Source organism: Numenius arquata, chromosome 23 (assembly GCF_964106895.1).
Source record: "Numenius arquata chromosome 23, bNumArq3.hap1.1, whole genome shotgun sequence".
NCBI classification, from domain to species: domain Eukaryota; kingdom Metazoa; phylum Chordata; class Aves; order Charadriiformes; family Scolopacidae; genus Numenius; species Numenius arquata.
Window position 1 is genome coordinate 5,170,750 of NC_133598.1, and position 22,316 is coordinate 5,193,065.

General features: G+C 52.1%; 1 protein-coding gene across 1 annotated transcript; it reads left to right on the top strand.

Moving 5' to 3' along the window:
* Nucleotides 1-219: 219 nt before the first annotated feature.
* FAM117A (family with sequence similarity 117 member A) lies at nucleotides 220-22,130 on the top strand. The gene is made up of 8 exons (XM_074162946.1): nucleotides 220-325; nucleotides 13,720-13,886; nucleotides 17,891-18,007; nucleotides 18,538-18,651; nucleotides 18,976-19,110; nucleotides 19,444-19,666; nucleotides 20,045-20,165; nucleotides 20,609-22,130. Exons 1-8 carry the CDS (start codon nucleotides 220-222, stop codon nucleotides 20,946-20,948), a joined length of 1,323 nt encoding a protein of 440 aa, XP_074019047.1. The 3' UTR covers nucleotides 20,949-22,130.
* The last annotated feature ends 186 nt before the right edge of the window (nucleotides 22,131-22,316 follow it).

Here is a 22,316-nt window from a genome sequence, read left to right on the forward strand (position 1 = left end):
GCCTGTTAAGGCTGGCCGCCTTTCTGATTGGCTACAGTTACAGCGCATGGAGGGGAGGAGCTTAAAGAGAGCTCTCATTGGCTGCCGCTAAGGAGGGGCGGATCGGTTGGCTCTGGATAGCCAATGGTCGCTGAGCTCCTCCCCCTGGCTCCGCCCCCGGAGTGCTGATAAGCGGCGCTGGTGGCGGCGGGGGGTCAGTGCGGTACAGGCGGGCCGGGCATGGCGGGGGCGGGCAGCGTCCGCGGTGGGGCGGGGGGGCTCCAGCCGCTCCGCGCCACCGTCCCCTTCCAGCTCCAGCAGCGCCGCGGAGAGGGGGGCCGGGCAGGTAACGGCGGGAGGAGGCGGGCACCCCTCCGGTGTGCGGGGCCGAGGCGAGGGAGTACGCGTGTCCCCCGCACCTGGCGGGGCACGGGGGGCGGCGGATGGGCCCGGGGTGGGGTTCCGAACCGCCTCCCAGCGTGTGCCCCCCGCGGGGGAGCGACTCTTGGCCCCAGCTGCTGAGAGGGAGGGCCGAGGGGGAGTCGCGCTTGGCCACTGCAACGGGGGGGGTGTGTGTGTGTGTGTCCCGGTGCTGGGAGCGCCGAGACCTCCCGTCCCACCGGGGGCCGCGGGGATAGGAGCGGAGTCAAGGAGAACTACCCTGTGCTCGGGAGGCTTCTGCTAATCTGCTGCGTGGGTGGAAGTGAAAGAGAACGGAGGGCAGTGGAGTGTGGGGGGGAACAAAACCGGGATGGGAGGGGGGAGGAAAGACCGTGAGCGAAGGAAAACCCCAAACCGGGGGAGGCGGCCCCGAAAGAGCCGAGACCTTGAAAACTCCGCCCGTGGGCTGCGATCGGGCGGGCGAGGGGCGAGCTTTGATCCCCGGCCCCGCGGGGTCCCTCCCTGGGCAGGCGGGACCTGTCGCCGCCTGCGGTCTCCCGGGACAATGAGTTGCCGATTTGGAGGTGGTTTCACCACAAAAAAAAAAAAAAACCAAAAAAAAAAAACCCAAAAACAAAACCCCACCAAACGTGAGTTTTATGCAGCTGATGTGGCTTGATAAAGAAGCAATAATTTGATTTGCACTAATGGCAATTTGTCCCTAATTGCATCATTGAGATTTTTCTGACCGCTTCAGGAATGCTTATTTTAAATATAACTTTTTGGTGATCTAATAATAGTTTTTGGCTTTTTTTGATCTACATGTTACTTTTGGCTGTTTGTGGGTCTGCTTCTGGCTGTTGGATTCTTACTCGACTCTTTATTATCTCAAGAAGTACTAAAATAGCGATGCAACACTTTTTTTTTGGGGGGGTGGTGTAAATGTATGATTAAACAGACTTCTGGACCAGAAAGAATTATTTGTCAAGCTTTGGGCCAGCTGATCTTGGTGGCATCTGGTTCCTGAATCCCCTTTGCAGGGGAAAGAACTGCAGCCCATCCTCCTGTGAGAATTAATGGCCCTTCCCGAAGCATCCTGCGTTTCACTCCTTGAGACTTCAAGTCGTTCCTGCCGCTGGCAGGGTTGGTATTGATCAGAGAAGCTATTAAAAAAAAAAAAAAAAAAAGAGCTTTTTGCTCAATTTACACTTGACACAAGTTAATGAAATAAATCCCTTTGAGTGCTAGTCTCTGCTTCCCTCTCGGCAGCACGCTGAAATCGAGGTGAAGTTGCTTTTAATAGGGCAATTACTCAGTAGCTTCAGACCTTACAAAGGAAATAGAGCAAATCTCAAAAGAAAGGGGGGGGGAGCCAGGCTGCCTGTCGTCTCTCCGTGTCCGAGCTCTATATTGTACCTCTCCAAAGCGCCGTGAAAACCGTGCAGCTTTCTGAGGGCAAAAAAAAAAACGGCTGGAGCACCGCTGACACGAACCAGAATTGCTGGTCTTCATTTCTTCCTGGCTCCGTGCCTCGCTCTTCAGGCTCTAGGAAGCTTGAATTTTTCCTCTTGATCATAGGCGTTTCATCTACAGTTTTGGAAGTGTTGGAATTTCCATCGCTCTTTGCCTCATCGCTCTTCGTTAAGCTTCAATTTGCTCCCTGCCTGTGTGGGAGCTGTGGTAGCAAACTGGCAGGGTTTAACCGAGAACCCGTCTCCTGGTGATTCATAATCTAACGCTTTTGCTCCCACCTTTTGGGAGCTCAGTGTGGAAATCCCTTGTTTTTTCGCATCTTTCCTCGTTTGACTCCGCTGGCTTTTCCGAACGGCTCTGGAGCTGCCGGGGACCCGGGTGGTTCTGGCTGGGGGTTTCAGAAGAAGAGGTGCGGGGTGAGCCAGGGGGTGATCCTGCAGCTGCTCCTCATCTCAATGGGATCCTCTATGATCAGAGCAGCTGCTTGAGCCTCTCAAAGGGCTTCTGTTAAAAGGAAGAGCTTGGAGCTGGGGAATGCCAGGAAGGAGGTGGAAGAATATTTTAAAAGGACTTGACTTTAGAAATCCAAGATGTTGGGACTTCTAGTGATGTATCTGCTGCGTGTCATTGGGGTCAATGTTGTGGTGTTTGGTATTTTTAAATTCCTTATCTCTTCAGTGATGTGGCTTTTGGTGGTGAAGCAGGTAATGTGTTAGCGTTTGATCCTCTTCAGGTGCAGGCTGGACCCGTCCCTGCTGCATTTCTACGTGTCAGGAGAGGTGGCTCGGAGGCAACTGCTGGGGTGGCCTCTGCAGGTGCCGTGACACTGACACAGTTACGCGTTCTCCGGAGTGGGATGAGCTTTGTGGAGACTTTGAAGTTTAAATCAGTTAACGGCAGTGCTTGTGCTGTTTGTGGCCTCCGTTCTTTCCTCCAAAGCCCACATGGAAGCAGGTGCTGGTTGGAGAGTTTCCATGTTCGCATCCAGACTTTGGCCTCCCTGAGACCTGTGTTTTCCCACTCGTGAATCCACCGCCTGGGTGTAACCCCCACCTCATCACAGGTCTGGAGAAGTCTTTATGCCTCTTTTTTTTTTTTTTTTTTTCAATATGACACCAGAAAATATAGGTTTATTGAAATGGCAGCTCAAATTTTAATTTGTGGAGCATGACTGTAGCGTTTTGTGATTGTGAGCGGTAAGTCATCAGTCGTCTGAGTTGGCTCATGCATAGAGAGGGTGAGGATGGAACGTGGTGGAAAAGCAAAGTTGTGTCATTTCATAGAATGGTTAGAGTTGGAAGGGACCTTAAAGATCATTGAGTTCCAACCCCCCTGCCATGAGCCCGGACACCTCCCACCAGACCAGGTTGCTCCAAGCCCCATCCAGCCTGGCCTTGAACCCCTCCAGGGATGGGGCAACCACAGCTTCTCTGGGCAACCTGGGCCAGGATCTCACCACCCTCAAGTCAATGTTACTAATTGAGCAAACTCCATCAGTGCAACCCTTATTAACTTAGGTGTAGGGGTCAGATGGGATGAATGGCTGCACGGGGGGTTACCTACCAACTGCTCTTCTCAACAGTCTTGGAGTAGATTTCTTGGGAGGGAGAAGGGGTAGGTGCCCATCTGCCTTCCAGTACTGCCTCTTTATCACTGCCAGAGGCATAGGGGTGTGTGTATATATATATATATATATTTATAAAAATACATACATGTGAGTGCAGAGATGCAAGTCTTCACCTGTAAACCTATATGGTTGATTTGGGGGGGTTCATGAATGCCTTTGACGAGAGCTGTGTCTTGCACTTCACATGTTTCACATGAACCCTCCGTGAAACCAAAGCTTTAGTGATAGTCTCTTTACACCAGAATTCAAAGAAATCCACCAGTTTTCCCACCGTCACCCCTACAGCCCAAATTTTGTGCTGCCTTTTAACTTTTCAGGAAGTTACTGTTGGCTGAGCTGACTCATCTGGATGGGATTTTGTTGCTTCCCCGCTGAACTTGCCTGGTTTTGAGATGTCCAGTTGTTTTTGCTGTGTGGATCCTGCTAGAGAGCCTGAGGGAACAGGCTGCCAAATAGCTGTATTAGGTGTCTGAATTAAACCCGGGCCTGGGGTATGTTATAGGGGCAGAGGAGTGGGACACTGTTCATAGCCAACACCGTCTGAGCGTGTGTGTTTAGCAAAATGAAAATGGTTTTTTTTAGGAATAAAAATGCCCGGTTACCACTTGAAAATGCTGTGGGATTGCTGCCTATGTGGTAGTGCTACAGCAGAGCTTTTTCACAGTATTTTTTTGCTTCTTTCCTTTGCTGCAGGTGTCACGTAATGAGTGTAGGGGTCTCCTCTCCCCCCCTCAATCGTATTAGTTGAATATCAGAAGTGCTGTGTTTGCTTTAGCAGTTGATATCTGATGAGGTTTTGTGTCCTGAGGGATGGCTATAAAGGTTTTCGTTACTGAAATACTGGCCCAGATGTTTGTGGTGGCTGCTCTTTGAGTTTTCGTTTATGCCATTTAACACCTGTAGTTTTCCAGGGGGTGCTTAAGCAAATGAACAAGGGGGGGACACAGGTTCTTAATGTTTATATCCTGTACCCAGCTTGGAAATGAAAAAGCCCATCTTGGAGAAGGGGTGTCTCAGGAGAAGCAGCAGATCCATTGGTATTAACTCCCGAAAAGAGAAACAAGCCCCCCCCAAGCAGGGGTGCAGGGCGCTGGCATGGGAAAGTTGTGCTGCCGCGCTGTGCAAGCAAGCTGCTTCGACAAGCTCTGCGTTTCTAAATTTTGGGATTCATCACTGTTAAGTCATTCTGCCTTTGCCTTTAGGGTTTTGCTGTGGGTAAGGAGGCTGAGAGAATAAAAGGGTTAAGCACAGGCAGGGAGCTGTAACTGGGAAAGAGAGTCATGTAGGGACTGGTTGAGGGATGGGAAAACCTTGAAGATGTCCTGCTGCTGCACTAGCTGGGAAGAATCCTGCCTCTGTCCTATGGAATCAAATCAGGCTTTGTGCAAAACACAGCTGAATACAATACATGGCTCAGGTTTGGAGGCAGAGCGTTGCAGGTGGCTTTGTTTAATGTAGAACGAGTTTCTGGCAGGGTAATTGGAGCCCATTCATGGTATTGCAGTTCCTCAGCTGATACGGATCATACCTTCAATCTAAACTTGCTGCTCCCAGTTTGTTAGCCTCTGGATACGGGTGTGGGAAAGGGGAAACAAAGGACACATCTATAACTAATCTTGACTTGTGTTGACATTCTGTGGGTGAAACAAGTTTTTCCCTGCTTTAAAATGCTGGAGATGACATTGAAAAACAAATTTGCAGGGGGAAGGGATGGGACTGCGCAGGAGGTTTGGTCTGTCCTTTCTAGAGCAGAAGGCTCCAGAGGAACCGGGAAGCTCCTGGGTGGATTTTTAGTTGTGAATTTTTCTTTCAGCTGGGGCTTATCTGACACAATTGCATGGACCGTAGCAAAGTTTTCAACGTTTGTTGGGCGAGTAGAGAACTGAAGGAAGACGGGTACCTCTTTGTGCGGAGAAGAAACAGTTCTGGGCCAGGCGTGGGATAAGTTTTACTGTCTGACTGCAAAGGAAAAAAAAACCAAGCTACTTGGCCTGACCCTGGGAGAGAAATAATGTTGAGCCCCAAAGTGCAGCGAGTTCTCTTTATGCAAAGCTGGGATGTTGAAATACCGGGAAAATGGCAGCGTTGACTGCACCGAGCTGATCTTGGCGCTTCCCTCGTGGCTCCTGCAGTTTGAGATGACAAAACTGATTCAGTGGGAATCGCAATTGTACAAGAAAGATCTCCAAGCAAGACCAATAGTGTCGAGCCTGTAAAAATATTCCCGCTTGGAATTTATATTAAACAAGCCTTTTTGCATTAAAAATTAAGCTTGTGGTGCTGCCATTCAAACCACCTGATAATGCAGGGTTGACTGTACAGGAAATGAGGAAAATATCAAAGGAGGTTGTGTGGTTTAGCCCATTCTTTGAAAATAACGGGAGATAATTGGTTCCATGCTTGCCTGGATCCTGCTGCATGACTCCGGGCAAGCTGCTTCTCCTCCTCCTCCTCCTGCCTCAGTTTCTCATAGTTTGTGTGCCATCCTTTCAGGCTGGAAGCATTGGGGAACAGGAATTACGGAGTTTGAACGGTTCCTGGCATGTTTGAGCCTGAGGCTGCTGTGTGCAACCCTCGGATGCATAATGTGTGCTTACACTGCTTAGGCCAGCTGTAACCCTGAGCTAATATTAGCTTTGGTATCCTGCTTCCCAGTTAGAAAAGGCACTGGGAAGGTCATCAGAAGGTATATCAGATGTTGTGATTTAGTTAGTTAGTTAGTTAGTTTTCCTTGCTGTAAAGTTGTTTCAGTCTCTTCATGCTGGGTCCTCCGGGCAGGTGGTTGAACTGCAACTGGCCATAAAGATGACTCTGAGCACGGGAGGAGGGCTTGTCATAAAGCGTTGATTTGATTTATGTAGTTATATGAATACAAAGGACGGGAAACTTTTTTTCCTTGTTTTCCACCTTGTCTGTAATGGTAGAAATATCAAGGATATCTTGCTCTGTTTTCATTTTACTTTGTTTTATCTGCACTGGAAGATTTCCAATCGAAGGTTTCTCATCTTGAGAGTGAGAGCCCTGCGTTACGCGGTGATCTTGATTCCTCGATGCTTGTCAAAAACTTATTTAAGTAGGGTTAACAAAAAAGGGGGAAAAAAACCCAAACCCACAGCTCTGTCTTTATTGCTTGGGTTTCACTCTTGTGATAGGGGTGACATGGATGATGCTGGTAGCTCCTTAGTCATCTGTATTCTCCAGGAGCCGAGTGAACAAGTCCTAAAGATCTAATGTTTGAACAAGTTTTTGCTTGTTTTGAAACCGCTCTTATTGTTGAGGAGAGGCTGCCTGCCCATATGTTTTTTTTCCTAGTTCTTACTTAAATTTCCAAGCGTGAAGCCAGTCCAGAAGCTCCCAGTCTATGTCGGTGGCTGAGAGATGGGCTGGCTTGAAGGTCCCACCAAAGCGGTGCCTGGGTGTAGGAAATGTGCGCTTCAACCAAAGGCTTTGAGGATGGTGAAATTCTTCAGATTGTTTTATCATTTGAAAAACAAACTTTGTAAGTTAAAGGTGAAGAGTTCAACTCTCTTCCTCCATCAACTGGGTGTTCAGCTTTGGTTTCAGGCCTTGAGCTGGGGGGAGTTGCTGTTTAACGATGTCTGTGTCCAAAAAGAAAGGAAAAAAAAAAAAGGCAGCTTGAAGTGCAGTGTCCCCTATTAATTTCCTTCAATGATATCTGCAGATGCTGTGGCCGCTGGGCAGCTCTCTCCAGCTGGACTCTCAGCGCAGCTTGTAACCAGGGGAGTCATTACAAAGCCTGGAATTTCTTCCCTTGTTTCTCCCAGGACCAGTGGTGAAGCCCTTGGGGCCGGTTCAGCGAAGGCCGTGTGGCAAGTCATCGCTGGGTGGTGTCCGATGGGAGTCCACCTCCCCACCCTGGGGTAGGACCCTCTTTGCCCTTGAATTTTCCACTTTCCTGGTGCCCCCCCCTCGGTGGGTGGCTCCTTTCCGTGTGGGTCAAAGGCTGAAGCAGAGAAAGGTTCTGGTGGGTTGTTGTTTTGTTGTTTTTTTTTTTAAAGGGCTGTGTTTTGGGAACAGCAGGTACTTTTTTGGGGTGTCCTGGGCTGTGCAAGTACGATTTGAGCAAGAGTCATGAGGGGGAGTGTGGTTTAACCACAGCTTCTGCCTCCTTGCCGGAAGGTGCAATGGATTTCAGTGCTCTGAGGGTTTTGCATTTCTGTATTAATGTTTACTGAAATGAGCAAAGAGCTATGAAATCCCATCCTGGCATGGGTGTGAATTTCCCTTCGGTTGTAAATCTTCTGTAAAGGCAAAGGGATTATAATTTGAAAATATTGAGACAGAGGTAGAATACTTCCTTTGCAGAGACTTGAGGTGGAAGGACTCGGTGCCAGAAGTTATTGCTGTGGACGTAACTCCGTTTGCAGGAGCTGAGGGTTGTGTGTATCCTTACCCTTTAATCTGCCCACAAATTCCAGGTTCGTTCTCCTCTTTGAAGCCCCTTAACATTCAAATTGTTCTTTTTCTCTCCCCACACGTATCAGTTGCAACAGGTTGTCTTGCTGCATTCTTCTCCCCTGGTGTATTACTGCTGAATATAACTTTCCTTTCTTGCTTTTGGGCTAAAGTGAGATATTTTTTTCCTAGAAAATGCAGCCTGTGTCCAGCCTCCAGGGGTTGTTTGTAGTCGTCCTGTTGCCGCTCTTGTCCTGGAGATCTTCTCTGCAGCCCTGCTGGGCCTCGCTTTCTGGTGGGGGTTTTGTGGAGACCCTTCAGGTGATGGGGATTTACAGCCTGTGGATTTATAGTACCTTTTGGTACCTTGAGTAAGGATGTGCTGGCGGCTTCTCCAGATCTCCTGCTCCATTTCTCGTTAAAGCTTGAGCTCTTCCCCTTGTCTTTTCCACTTAAAGTGACCTGGTTGTAGTTCTTTGTGGAGATGGTATTCTTTTTCTCTCCAGCTTCTGTGAACTTTCATCCCAGCACCTCTCCAGCTCCTGATCTTTCCTTCATTCCCATCTTAGTAGCCCGCTTGGACCATGCTGTGAATTCCTGTGAAATGCTTCTATTTTCTAGCCCGTTTGCAGATTTCTGCAGCGTACAAAGCACGGGATTTTAAATTTCATTAGGAACAAGTAAAACTGCCTGTTCATCTCCTTTTAGGCTTTCTGGGATTCCCACAGCAAAAGCGTTTATTCCTTGCATAATCCTGCCTTGCTTTCAGATGGGGTGAGAGATTAAAGTCCTCTCCGAGAGCGCTTTTGCAGCCGCAGCAGGCGATAGCGGCGCTTGGGGTGCATGAGGAAGTGCCTGGGCCAGCTGCGGTGGTGACGAGGATGGTTTCTTAAAATCTTCACGTTTCTTCTGAACGCGGAGAGGCTGCAGGAAGGGCACAGCACTGGGAAAAGGCGATTCTTTCCCTGGAAAGATTGCTAAGTCTTTGCTATGTTAAAGATTGGGACTGTTCAAAAGTAACTGATCCTGTTGCGTTTCCTCAGTGCTGCAGTCAGGGCATACCATTTCCTTTACCTGCTTCACCTGGGGAACAAAATGAAATAAAAACTGAGGTTATGTTTCTGGAGCTTGCTTCTGATGAGAATGTTTTGTCCTGTTTGGCAACAACCTGTCGGGTAACGTGATTCACTGTGACGAAACTGCAGAAAAATTGAAATGAGATTTGAACGGGTTATAACGTTGAAGCTTTGGTTTTGATCTTTATTTCACTAATGCTTCTGCTGCTCGACGCTATGCTGGAAATGCCCCATTAAAGCATTTTTGGTTCTCGGAGGAGATAATATGTTTCTGATCCAGTGCTGTCTTGCAGAGTGAGGTTAGATGAAGTGCAATTCCTTGACATGGTTTGTGGATTTCTGTTCCTGACACCCTCTGGAAGTCCTGCCCATGTCTCTTGTCCAGTTACAATCGAAAACAAGAAGAAGAGAATTACAAAATGGTTTGGGTTGGAAGCGACCTTAAAGTCCATCCAGTGCCACCCCCTGCCCCAGGCAGGGACACCTCCCACCAGACCAGGTTGCTCAAAACCCCGTCCAACCTGGCCTTGAACCCCTTCAGGGACGGGGCAGCCACAGCTTCTCTGGGCAACCTGGGCCAGGCTCTCACCACCCTCAAGAGAAGGGAAGATACTGGATTTCTTGCTCTGTTGGACCAGAGCCAGGGAGCTCGGGGTGATGCTGTGGCCAAGACCTGCACACCAAAACTGTCGTTAGAGCTGTAACTCATTAAGCACAGTCCTTCAGATGCCCATAAGAAGCTCTTCTAGTGCTTTGGCCTAGTAGGATGGCTTTTTTCCTTCTTGCTATAGGAGCTTCTGCCCTAGTGCCCACCACAGCCTTGTGTCCCTTCTGGCCGGGCCACCTGAGCTGCGTCCGAGTAGCTGTTGTGCAAAATAAACCCGTTTCGTACAGAGATCTCCCAGCAGATTGTCTAGGAAGATGTTAAAGATCAAGGAAGTGGTGCTGGGGACGCTGATACACACCCAGCAGCCTGGCTTGGTGTGAATATTTTGACTAAGAGAGATAGTTCTGTGTCACAGGGTCCTGCTGTGGTTTGAGAGACCTATGAGAAATTGAATTTAGGCATTTCTGTTATCTCCCTGCCCCTTCCCCCAAATCAGGCACATCGTCTGAACGAGGTGGTGGGTTGTCAAGAGCATTAAAGGGTGTAGATGGGGGAAGCTGATACAGAACTTAAATAATTAGCAGTATTTTCTGCTACACTGGGATGGAAGATATTTGCATAAGTTAGTTATTGACAGAGCTGCTTAGGTTTCGTCTCGGTTAAACTCTACCTGACAAATTCTCTCTTGAAAGCTTAAAAATCTTGCTTGAGCCAATAAACTGGAAACTGCACCCAAACCTGTTGGGTCCATCTTGATATCGCAGAGAGCAGGGGAAGGCTCCCTGCCTGGGGAGGCCTCCCGCAGCCCGTCCTTCCATGGTTAACTTGGAAGCTGATTATATTTAAACAGGGACTGTTATTTTATGCTTCATCACTTCAAGATAGATCTTTGCAGGGACATATTCCAAAAACGTCCGGGTCTGAACAGCGTGTCCCTAAATTTCTAAACATTCCTCTGATAGGAAAGGGTCACTTTCCCCGGGGTGAACTCTGGAGAGGGAAGGAAGAAAATTTCACAGCTCTAAAGAAAGTAGTAATGGGAACTTCATTTTTTTTTTTTGCTTGCCGTCGGTTTTTGTGATTCAGCTGTAAGTGTTCCTCATTGAAAAGTGATCCTGGAGATTTTTAAAAGTTTATTAAGACTTTTATTTTCTCTTTTTAGATGCAGAGGCTGGCTGGCCTAGGGAGAGTGTTTAGGAGGCTCTGAGCTGATGTTGGTGTGGTTGGGAAGGACAAGGGACACCGAATCCAGAACTCCAGTATTGAAAACGTTCTTTTAAAGGCCTGCATTGAACCAGTCTCTAACTGGTGGCTGCAGGAAAGCCTCCTGCAGCAGCTGGGGGAGGCCAAATGTCTCCCGGAGATACGGCGGAGGGTTCTGTTATCTGCGGCAGTTTTACTGTCACAGGAAAAGTAAAAGCGCCGCAACCTGTCACTTCTCAGCTGTGGAGCTGCCCTGGCCCAGCTCCAGAGCCGGTGGCCAGGTGGCTGCTGAGCGGGCTCGGTGCGGAGGGGTGATAATAGCACCCAGCCGTAAACAGGACGCTCCACCCTACCCTGGCACCTCTCATCTGCCTTCCTCCTCCTCCTCCTCCTCCCTGAAACGCTGTGCACGCAGCCTTTGCACCCTACCGAGGGGCAGCCCCTGTTTCCCAGCCGCCCCCCGTGCCCTTTGGGCTTCTCCACGCTGCTTAAAAACAAAGGGAATTGTTCGGTAGCGGAGTTTTCCTTCATGAAAAGTCAAGTTCTTGCTGTTGGTACACGAATAGCTTTAGGTGTTTGTCACCCATCGTGGACAACTGCATCAGTTGTCACCATAGGAGGCCACGTCCCCTCTGCTCTCGGGGGGGGGGGGGGGGGTGTCCGTCCTCGGGGTCCTTTCAGGCTGGTTTTGACTGTTGTTCTGTTGAAGGTTTGGAGTTCGAAGGTGACCCCGGTTGCCCTGGATGGGGTGGTTATATCAAAGGGGGTCTCCCGGAGAGCTCTGGGGGGGTTTGTGAGCTGTGAAAGCAGCGTGGGAGAGGGGCTGCCCCGTTGCGGTAGCGTTCGGTTCTTCTGCCACCAGCCTGGCTGGGGAGAGCAGCGCCAGAGGAAGCGATGGTTGAAGTCATACCTAATGGAGACACGAGTTACATCGCCTGTGGGGGCAAGGAGGCTCTGAAGAGGAAGCTGCACGTACTAACGAGTTTCTAAATTAGAATTAGTGGTAGCTGACTTGCTGTTAACTGTTGGGAGTGGGGAATGTGCCTTGAAACGCCAGCTGGACCCGAGACAATAAGCCTTTAATGCCGTGTGGACCTTGCGAGGTGGGGCTGGCAGGCAAGGACTAATGCTTCCCTTGCCCTCCCACGTGGCTTTTTTGTTCCTACCCTTTTCTCACCTAGAACTCGAATTCCACTGCTCAAATGGTATTTTAGCTGATAAAAAGATGTGTTTAACAGGCCATGTCCCTGGACCAGTCCCAGCGCTGCCGTGGGTGCCGCAGCACCTTCCTATACAGAGGTATTTGGCAAACACAACATGGTCCTTAACAGTTCTGAGGCTGTTTTTCGGGTGGTTAACTCACTACCTGCCTGCCGTGCCCTCATTTTGGGGAGGAAGGGGAGAATCTCTGTACACAAAGCACCTGGAGCAGAGAGCTGTGCGTGGCCTTAATATCTTGCCAGGAGGCCACAGGGCTGGTTCTAATGTGCGTGGTAATTTGCATGGCTAATCAAAACGAAATGCAAACAGACTTCCCTGCTGGCTTGAACTTGCCTCTTTCTTGCTGCCTTTTTGGGTTTGAGCGAGCGATAACACCTTGTTTTCAGCTGCGAGGGTGAGGACGGGGCTGCAGAGGAAGGGGGGCTGCGTGTCTGCCCATCGAGCCACCACGGAGGTGGCCGGGCTGCGATGGAGGAGATGGGGAGGGCGAGCAGAGCACATGCCGTGTGTCCCCTGCCGAGAGGGACACTTGGCTCTCCATCCTCTCCGCAATGGGATCGTGCTGTGTGCATCGCTGCTGACATAAAAGCTTAAACTAGTCATATTTACAAAGCTTTTCTGTTAATCACAGTTCAGTTACCATTATGGAAGCAATGTCTGATGACATTGGCCACCTCGTGGGAGCTGGGCAGGCCCAGGGCTCCTGGATTTGAGCTCAGGCCCTGCCAGCGATGGGTTATGGCAGGGAACAGGTTGTGCATCTTAATTTCTGCTCTTTGCTGAATGAATGAATGCACGCAGCGAGTGCTCATGTAGTCCTGCTGGAGCATCCAAAACTTTGTAGATGTTCTTTTGGCCTCCTTGAAACTGGAAGCGAGCGATAATGTGGTTCCCTGAGGGAAACTGAGGCACGTAGCCTCCCTCTTGCTTGCTGTTGGGTCGTACCACGGGTGAGAGCCTGGGTTCTCCGTGTAAGCATTGTGCTCCAGCTAGTAAGAGGTATCACAGAATGGTTTGGGTGGGAAGGGACCTTAAAGCCCATCCAGTCCCACCCCCTGCCCTGGGAAGGGACACCTCCCACCAGACCAGGTTTCTCCAAGCCCCGTCCAACCTGGCCTTGAACCCCTCCAGGGATGGGGCAGCCACAGATTCTCTGGGCAACCTGGGCCAGTAAATATGGCCTTATAGACAGCGTAGTGGTGGGTTTTTTCTACAATGTTCATGCAGAAGCACCATGGACACACCAGATATCTCACTCGGTTGTGTAGCAGCTCCCTCGACTTTGGCTGGAATGTTCAATCAGTGGTTTCAAGCAACCACTTAAGGACTGCAATAAAATCTCCGCTTCTAGAGCAGCAGCCTCTCGGTGATAAGCGTGAACACAGGGCTCTGCAGCGGAGCAGAGGAGTAAGGGGGCAATCAACCCGCTGGCCCGCTCTGCTGAAGTGGTGTTTCTGTTGCTGCCTGGTTTCGGTAGCCAATGTGGAGCAGGGAACGTGCCGGAGCTGAGGCCGGGCAGCCCCGCGGCCTCGGCAGGGATGAGCTGCTGCTCCTGTGGGGTGGGAACTCGCGGGGCACGTTAGAGGCAATAGGACTCTGGTTTCCGAAAAATAAATGGAATTCTCCAGGCTGGATGTGCCAGTTCCCTTCTTGGGATCTTTGCGATGCACATGGGCTTGTTAATTGTGAATTTGGCTTTGGAAATCTCATTTTCTTTCCTTTTTCCTCTTTTCTAGCGAGCGTTCCCTGCGCTGCTGCCGTGGAGAAGACCTGCCGGCCCCGGCAGCCCCGAGTGCGACGCACCTCTTCGCTGGACACCATCGTGGGCTCCTACCTGTTGGGACAGTGGCCAAGGGACACCGAAGGAACTCCCACCTCGTGCATGAGTGACAAAGCCACCCAGGTACAGACACCCCCAGGCTGGGCCAGCAGAGGGTTACGGCACTGAGCCCTGGAAACCGGGGGTGAACAGGGAAAGCATTAAATTTCCATCTGTGCAGCTGCAACTTTCTAGGAAGGCTTTTTTTGTCCCTTTTTTGCTTCTCGGCTTCAATTGATTCCACTTTGGTGCAGAGTTAGAATTTCCTTGGCCTTGTTTGGAGGCAGATGGCTGCTGGCTTTCTGCTCCAGCACTGGCTAAATGCTAATTATTTCTTTCCCCCCCGCCCCCCGGCTTGCAGTTTTGGGCCAAGTCCTTATATAAGGCTGGCGGGCTGTGTGCCACACGCAGCCAGAAGTCAAGGGTGCTCCTGCAGGAAGGGCTCGCTATGCTCTACTGTAGGATGGAAAAGCTCCAGCCCTCGAGGAACTCTTAGCAACCTGTAAATATTACTGTATGGCAGCAAACAGCGCTTGCCTATCTGCGGAGGTGAAAGAATTTAGAAGGATAAGAGCATCCGTTTGCTTAACGAGTCGTTTATTTGGCGTGTTCAATCGCTGGTAACTTGCTTGTTTGATCTTTGCTATAGGACAATTTATTACTGGGCTGTTTGCAGGAAATTCTCAATTGGATTCCAGCTTCCATTGTCCTTTTCCAAAGGGTTCTCGCCCGCTTTTGTTTCGGTTCCAGTGCCCAGGAGCGCTGCTGAGGGCAGAGGCCATGCTGGAAAGGAAGGGAAAGAATTTGTCTAACTTTATTTTTGAGCTAGGGAAGCTCACTCTTCCTTTCTGTCTTCATCAGCGACAGTGGGAACACTTAACCCCAGTGCGTTGGGGCTATTGAGTTTTTCTTGCACGTAGCCCTTTTGGGGAAAGGGTTGGAGAAGAGGAGGCACCTCCTTCTTCCCGGGATGGAAGATCCCGCTGCGTTAATTGAGGTTGTGCTGAGTGTGGAGCCGCTGGCTCTTCTCTGCAGTGAAAGGGCCAGGTGTGCCCCAGCCTTTCATCACTTATCTGCGAGTGTCTTCCAAATGCTAATTCTGCCTTGCAACACGCCTGCCATCGCGCTGTTTCACACACAAACCTCTCTCCACGTGTCAAACTCCTCCTCGTTTAACGCCAGGAATAAAATCCCGGGTTCCAGGCTGCCCCTCGTGTATTCCCAAAACGCCTCTTCATTGTAACCTCCGCAATTTTGCCGCTCCTTCCATGTTTTCAGGCTTAATAGTTATCGAAGCTGGGACTTTCTCCGCGAGCCAGCACACGTTTGCTTCCTTCCTCATTCAGCTGCTGATCAGCTGTTTTGCAGAGCTCTGTAGATTCGCTATCGTGGGGTGGTGAAGCGAGAGCAGGACCCGCAGGTGCTCGGTGTGGGGGTGAGGGTGGCAGCACTAGACACGATGGGAGCTCGTGGCTTTATCTTACTGCGCAAAGCAATTTATTATTTTTTTTTTCTCTCCTTTTTTCGGAGGAAGCGGTTTTGCCACAGTTAGTACAAAAGGTTCTGTAATTTCCTTCTGCCTTGACGGTGCCTGTGAGAGGTGGGACGCTTTTCGTTTTCAGACTTTCCTATTGCAAACAGCATCTTTTCTTCCTTTTTAGGCCTTAGTTTTTTTGGTGAGCACCGGTGCAGTTCTCAGTGCTCGGGGAGGTCATCCTCCCCCTCTGCTCTGCCCTGGTGAGGCCCCATCTGGAGCACTGGGTCCTGTTCTGGGCTCCCCAGTTCAAGAAGGACAGGGAACTGCTGGAGAGGGTACCGCAGAGGGCTACAAAGATGATGACGGGTCTGGAGCATCTCTTTTATGAGGAAAGGCTGAGGGACTTGGGTCTGTTTAGTCTGGAGAAGAGAAGGCTGAGGGGGGATCTGATCAACACCTATAAATACTCAAAGGGTGGGTGTCAGGAGGATGGGGCCAGTCTTTTTTCAGTGGTGCCCAGGGACAGGACAAGAGGGAACAGGCACAAACTTGAACATAAGAAGTTCCACCTAAACATGAGGAGGAACTTCTTTCCTGTGAGGGTGGCAGAGCCCTGGAAGAGGCTGCCCAGAGAATTGGTGGAGTCTCCTTCTCTGGAGACATTCAAACACCACCTGGACACGTTCCTGCCCAACCTGCTCTGGGTGGACCTGCTCTGGCAGGGGGTTTGGACTAGATGATCTCCAGAGGTCCCTTCCAACCCCATATCATTCCTTGATTCTGTATCATAGCGACAGGCTGCAATAAGTGGCTTCTCAGACAGGGCTCGGGAGGTTTCCAGTGACTCGAGGAGAGTTTCCATCCCGTCCTGCTTTGCAGGGCTGTTCTGAGCAGCTGGAGTTCAGCTTCCCACAGATTTGCCTCTTGCAGTAACGTGGGACAGGGCTGCGGTCTTGTCTCTTAGACCTTTGCCTCCTCTCCTCAGCGTTCTTACGTGCGTGATCTACGGGGATATGAAATGACCCAGTGTTTTGGGATAAGGGCCAAATGGTGATTTTTGAGTTGTTTAGGAGAGAGTATCCAAGGTAGGAAATAAGATCAGCTGCTCCATGTGCTGGAGCTGCCGGGTTAGTCCCTGCTGTGGGATTTCCTATCGCCTGGGTCCCTCCCCGGGGTCTCACGGGGATTGCTGTGACAGACTCTCTGAGTGTGGCAGGACCTGGGAGCAATGGAATTCTGCTCTCCAGCCAAACCCAACGCTGGAAATCGAGTAGAAGAACTTCTGTGCTGTGATGGCTGCTGCCCGCAGGCGTTGCAAAACAGGGACCGAGGCAACAGATGGGTTTGGCTGCAGGGAACGCCGTGTGCTTCGCTTTCAGCTGCGTGTGGAAGGAAGGGGGTTCGTTCAAAGCCTGTGAAGTCAGGAGAGGTTTGGATTCCTGCCTAGAAATCACCTGTATCCCTTTACAGAGGGGAAACCTGGTACCTCTCTGGGTAACTCGCCTTGCTCCTTTGGTTTAAATAGATTTTTAAAACCTGTTTGGAGAGAAGAGGCTTCTGTCATCCCCGTGACTCGATGGGGTTGTTTAGAACAGCTGCTGTTCTTGCAGCAGCCTCTGGGGAGGTCAGTGGAGCCGCTTGGAGAGGAGCCGTTCTCAGGCCCTTCCTGGCAGCCTCTCGCTGAGGATGGAGCAGGGAAATATCGTCCAAAACCTCCCACAGAAATGGCAGCGGTGACACGGGGCGAGCGTTCGGAGAGGCGCTGAAATGGGATGGAGGGGGGGGGTTGGGGGAAATGATGGCTGGTCTTGAAAATGATGTGCCTTTGGGACTGTTCCCATCCTGGAGTCTCCGCCGAGAGAGGGCTGAGTTCAGTGGAAGGAAGTTCACACCCTTCGCTGATCAGATTAACAGCCCTTTTGGATTTCCATTGATATTCCAAACGTCGCTGTTGCTTGGAAAACAGCTGTGTAATGTGGTGCTGGGGCTGTTTTTCTGCATGAAGGGAGTCAGCTGAGAACCGCCAGCCCTGGGGAGCGAGGGAGGGGAGCTGGGGGGGCGGGGAGGAGGCCAGCTGGGTTCTTCCCACACCCCGGCAGCGGCGGCAGTCTATCTGCACCCCAAACCTCGGGTTTGGTTACCCCTTTGAAGGGTGATATGGGAGCCTGAGGTCTCAGAAGCCAGTTGTGTGTTCTCTGAGTTGTGTGTTCTCACAGTTGGGTGAGGCTTTTCCTCTCGTTAACGCTGCTTCGTACAACGAGTGCCTGAAACCCTGCGTCACCGTTCGTCAGGCGGGGGAGCCTCTGCGAGTCATGGTTGTTTCTTTGGGGTAATGGCTTTATCTCGCCGGGTGTTTGTGGTGATTTTAAGCCACTGGCTTCTGGGCAGGTCTCTGGCCGTGTAGGTCTGTGAGGTCTAGTTTCCTGATAGGCACAAATCTGGCCAAACTGACTTTATTTTGGCAAATACAAATAGATGGTTGTCTCTTAGTGCATGTCACTGAGTGTTGTGTTACTGGGGGGGATACAGGAATAGGACTGAAGGGGTGGTATTTGCTTGTTGGGACTCTACCACCAGTCTCTAAAGCAGTAAATGTTGTGATTGTTCTCAGCCGTGTTTCTCATCACTTCAGACTCCAGTGTCCTGGCCTGACGCGGAAGCCGGGAGAGCCAGCTCCAGTGCTCACAAACGTTCTGCTTCTTGGGGTAGCACAGATCACCGCAGAGAGGTAAAATAGACACTCCCGATGCTTGAGCAAGATCTGGGTTAGTTGCTAATGTAGAGGAGGCTCCTGCTGGTGTGGGAGGGGAGTGGGAGGACAGGATGGTGTTGGAGATGAGACCGTAGCCCTCGTTCTCATCCTGAACGCTCGGATTCAACCAAAGACCCACCTCGTTGGCTTCCTCCAGCAGTAGCTCCAGTGAAACTCGGTGTGTTTCTCCTCGGTGTCGCGGCGTATGTGGGTTCAGCGGGGCCCGGTTCCTCATGCTCTGTAAGCGGAGGATAACGCAGGTCCACTAGAGGAAGGGCACTGGCCACGTGGCAACGGGGGAGCTTGTGCTGAGGGCGTGCGAGTACTTCTGGTCTATCTTTTGAGAGGTGGCTGGAGCTGCTGCTCGTGGGATTGAAACCGTCTCTATTTTGGCACTTCCTTGTGGGTCGGAAGAGAGGGGGAGGAGAGAGACAGGGCACGATCCTTTGTGGTGGTTGGAGGTGTGTTGGTTTGTCTGGTTCTGTAGCCGAAACTCTGTTTGCTAGATTGCCAAACTGAAGCAGCAGCTCCAGCGAACAAAGCTCAATGGCAGAAGTGGCAAAGAAAAGGAGAAGAGCTCCCCACTCCAGGGGGACCATGCTGTCCTCGGATCACTCAGGGTACGTTCACATCCCCCCCTGCTCTGCTGTCACCGTGTGTCCCCGAGAGGTGGAGAACGAGCTCCTCTGGGCAGGTGTCCAAGCTGTTCTCAGATTTTTGCTCTCCTTCCTGAGAAGGGAGATATTTTTGTCTTCCCTCCACCTCTTCTCTGTGTCCCTGGGCTTTGATCTGAAGTCAGTGAGTTTGTGTGACTCTGCTGTCAGTCTTCTCCCGTCGGCCTCCTGGAGGGCTCTGGCTGAGCCCTGGAGGGATTTGGGAACAGGATGGAACTGCTGAGTTCAGGCAGATGGAGCTCTAACTTCTCTGATTCTGGATTGTTACAGGACTCTCCTTCAGGCTTCCTTTCGCCATCTCCTGTGCTGAGGCTCAGCCCCTGCTTGCACCGGAGCCTGGAAGGGCTGAACCAGGAGCTGGAGGAAGTGTTTGTGAAGGAACAGGGGGATGAAGAGCTGCTGCGGGTAAGTGAAGGTCACAGGATTGCCCTGAGCCTTCTGGGTTGTCTTGGAAATCCTTTCTTCTAAAGACACTGCTCATCTCTTGGCCGTGGGGACGGTCTCTGTGTCCAGTTTTAGTTTGTTCTAGACATGTAACTGTCTGAACTGGGCCAAGTGGCTGCTGGCTTCCCTCCCTGAAACCTACTGGTGCCGTGAGAGACCAGCCGGCAGCGATCTCGGGATCGATGATACCTCATTGACAGCATTTTTCATCTCAGACTGGCATCCACAGGCTCCTTGGTGCTGTGCAGTTGCGGCAGCTTTCTTGCTCCGCTAAAACTTCTGCTTCCTCCCTAGATACTGGATGTCCCAGATGGCCACAGGGCCCCGGCGCCGGCACAGAGGGGCTCCGGAGACACGTCCTTGACCCTGGAACCCAGCAGTGGCAGCTGCAGCAGCCTCTCTCTTTCTCCTTCCCCGTCTGTGTCTCTCCGCCTTTCTCCGCACACCCCGGTGAGACTGGCAGCGGAAGAGCCCTCCTCTGCAGCCGACGAGGCGCAGCCAGATCCGAAGGAGAAAGGTAAAGACTGAAAGCAGAGGGGCTGGGGGTCACGGAGTGGGGACAAAGGGGGCCAAGTGCTACCAAAACCTCGGTGCGACGGCTCCTCCCGCTCTGTGTGCTGGGTTGGAAGCGGCAGCTGAGAAAAGGAGAGAGGGTCTCGGCCAGTTTGGCTGAGCTGTAGTGGGCTTTAAAGCTCCAGTAATTACCCTCTGGGTGGGTGGTTTCGAGTACTGGATGGAGGGTGTGAGCTGGGAACCACACAGATAAACCGCTGTGGCTTTGGGGTGTTGTAACCTGCGGCCCCGGAGTCTAAAAGAACACGTTCTGTGTTGAGTTAAAGCGTTGTTGGATTCTTTTAAATATTCCTCACAATCTCTCTCTTTTTCCCCCCACCAGAGGAGGGCAGCCCTTCACCAGTCCTGGCCTTTGCGTCTTCTCCTCGACCCAACCACAGCTACATGTTTAAACGGGAACCTCCTGAGGGGTGTGAGAAGGTCCGAGCCTTTGAAGAAGCTTCGTAAGTACGAGGAGCTGTTGGTGGGAGGATGGTGCGGGGGGGTGGGGGCCGCTGAGGCTTCTGTTGCTGCAATTGTCACCCCAAAACTGTTGTAAAAGTAGGGAGCAGCCTCTAGGAAAACTCCTCCAAGGGAAAAATGCGGTGAGAAGGGCTGAAAGTGGAATTGTTCACCCTCAGACACGCTCGGAAGGATCTTGGGATTCCTTGGAGCAGGTTTTTCTCGGCCAGCAGAGCCTCTTGCGGGAAGCGGTGGTTCTCCTATAAATAATTGTGCTTCCCAAACAAACCAGGCTCTTCCTGCCGCTCCGTAACCGAAGAGCAGAGGCAGTTTGGCTTTTAGTCAGGCTCTGGAAGAGCGCACGGCTCCGGGTGTTTTCCCTGTGGCTGCTCCGTGCCCTGAGGGAGTCTCTGTTGTGACCACGTCCCCTCTCTCTCTCCTCCAGCTCCCCCAGCCCCGAGCAGCCCTTTCAGCTTTCCTGCCCTGATAAGAACAAAGTGCACTTCAACCCCACCGGTTCTGCCTTCTGTCCCGTCAGCCTGGTGAAACCGCTCTTCCCAAACGTGGGTTTCCTCTTCCGGGGCTTCCCGGCTTCTTCCAGCTCCGGAACGGGCACGTTTACATCCTGCCAGCCTTCGGCCCCGGCCCCGTTCCTTGGGGTGCGGAAAGACGCTGCCGTAGATGGTTTCAGCGAGGTCTCCAAATCTCCTTCGCTGAATTACGAACACTGGAAACGCGGCCAACCCGAGGAGAGCGTCGTCTTCCACAGCTCCCTGGTGGTGTGAAGCCTTGGGGAAAGGCAACCACCAACGGCGGCTCCGGCTCCTCGGGGTGTCTCCGGTGCCTCGGTGGCGGGGGACGTGAGATCCCGAGGGGCGGCGCTGGGATGGAGGAACCGCAGCCGGCTTCCTCGGCGGGTGAGAGAAACTGTGAAGGACGCTGCGCCACGGGACTCCTCGCTGCCGGAGAGGCTCGTTTCTCCGAGCCCTCCCCTCTTCAAAGCACTTTTCCTGTGTTGAATCTTGTCTTTGGTTCCTTTGTGATTGTTTCGCCGGGCGCTCGGAGGAGGAAACTCCTGCTCCGTGCTTCCCTGAGGGAGGTTGTGCTGGGAGAATTCAGGTTCTGGCTTCCGTAGCACCCCCTCGCCCTGCGGCTGAGCCCTGGGGAGCGGGAGGGGACACGGGGCCCGTGGGATGGCTGCCCTTGGATGTGTCGGAGCAGAAAACGTTCTTTCTGCACGATTGAGACGGCTCATCTCCCCTCGGAGAGCGGTGCGTCCCTGACCCTGCCTCCCTGGGACCCCCTCGGTAAAGCCCGGAGCGCTGGGAACGCTGCCCTGAACTGGGGGGGAGCACGGGTTTCCACGGGTCTGTGCCCCCCGGGGCTGTGGAGGAGGCAGAGCCTGCCCGGGCTCCCTGCGGGTGGGCAAGGGGCTTCCAGGAGCTCGGGCCGCGCTGCAGGAGGGAGGGGAGGGAAGGGAGGACTCGGCGCAGCCCGGTCCCTGCTGTAGGGACCCCCCTGCGGCTCCCCCCGGGGAGGGGGGGACGGGGACACACACGGGTCCCCGGGGGCAGCGGCCGGGCAGAGCCTGGGGTCTCCGCGGCCCCTCGGGAGACGAAGGGATGACACGGGAACGGGGATTCATAAAAAGCCTCTGGACAAGGAAAGGCCCTGGTTTGCGTGCGGGGCTGCGGAGGCGCGGGGCTGCCCTCGAGAAGCCGATTATTTCTCGTATCTGATGTAGAAACTCTATTTTTCTTCCAAAGACACTATTTTTGCAGCTGTTTGAAGTTTGTATTTTATGTATTACGCGAAGCTTACGGGAGGAATGTTGGCTCTGGAGTTCTTGTCCTGGCTTTAGAGGGCTTGGTTGGTTGGGTTTGGTTGTTTTGGGTTTTGTTGTTGGTTTTTTTTTTTTGCGGATGCTGGTCTCGCCAGTTAAAAGGAAATAAAATAAATATTTCGGGCATCGCGAGCGCCTCTGCCGGAGTTCCTGCCTCGGGGCTGCCGGGGCTCACCGGGAAGGGGGCTGTTCCTCCGCCGAGCCAAGGCTCAAGGAAGCGTTAAATCCTCTCCCCGACACCCTGAGCTTGGGCTCGTTTTAGCGCCACGGACGCGGCGGGGGGGGGGGGGGGGGCGCCCCCCCGGGCTTC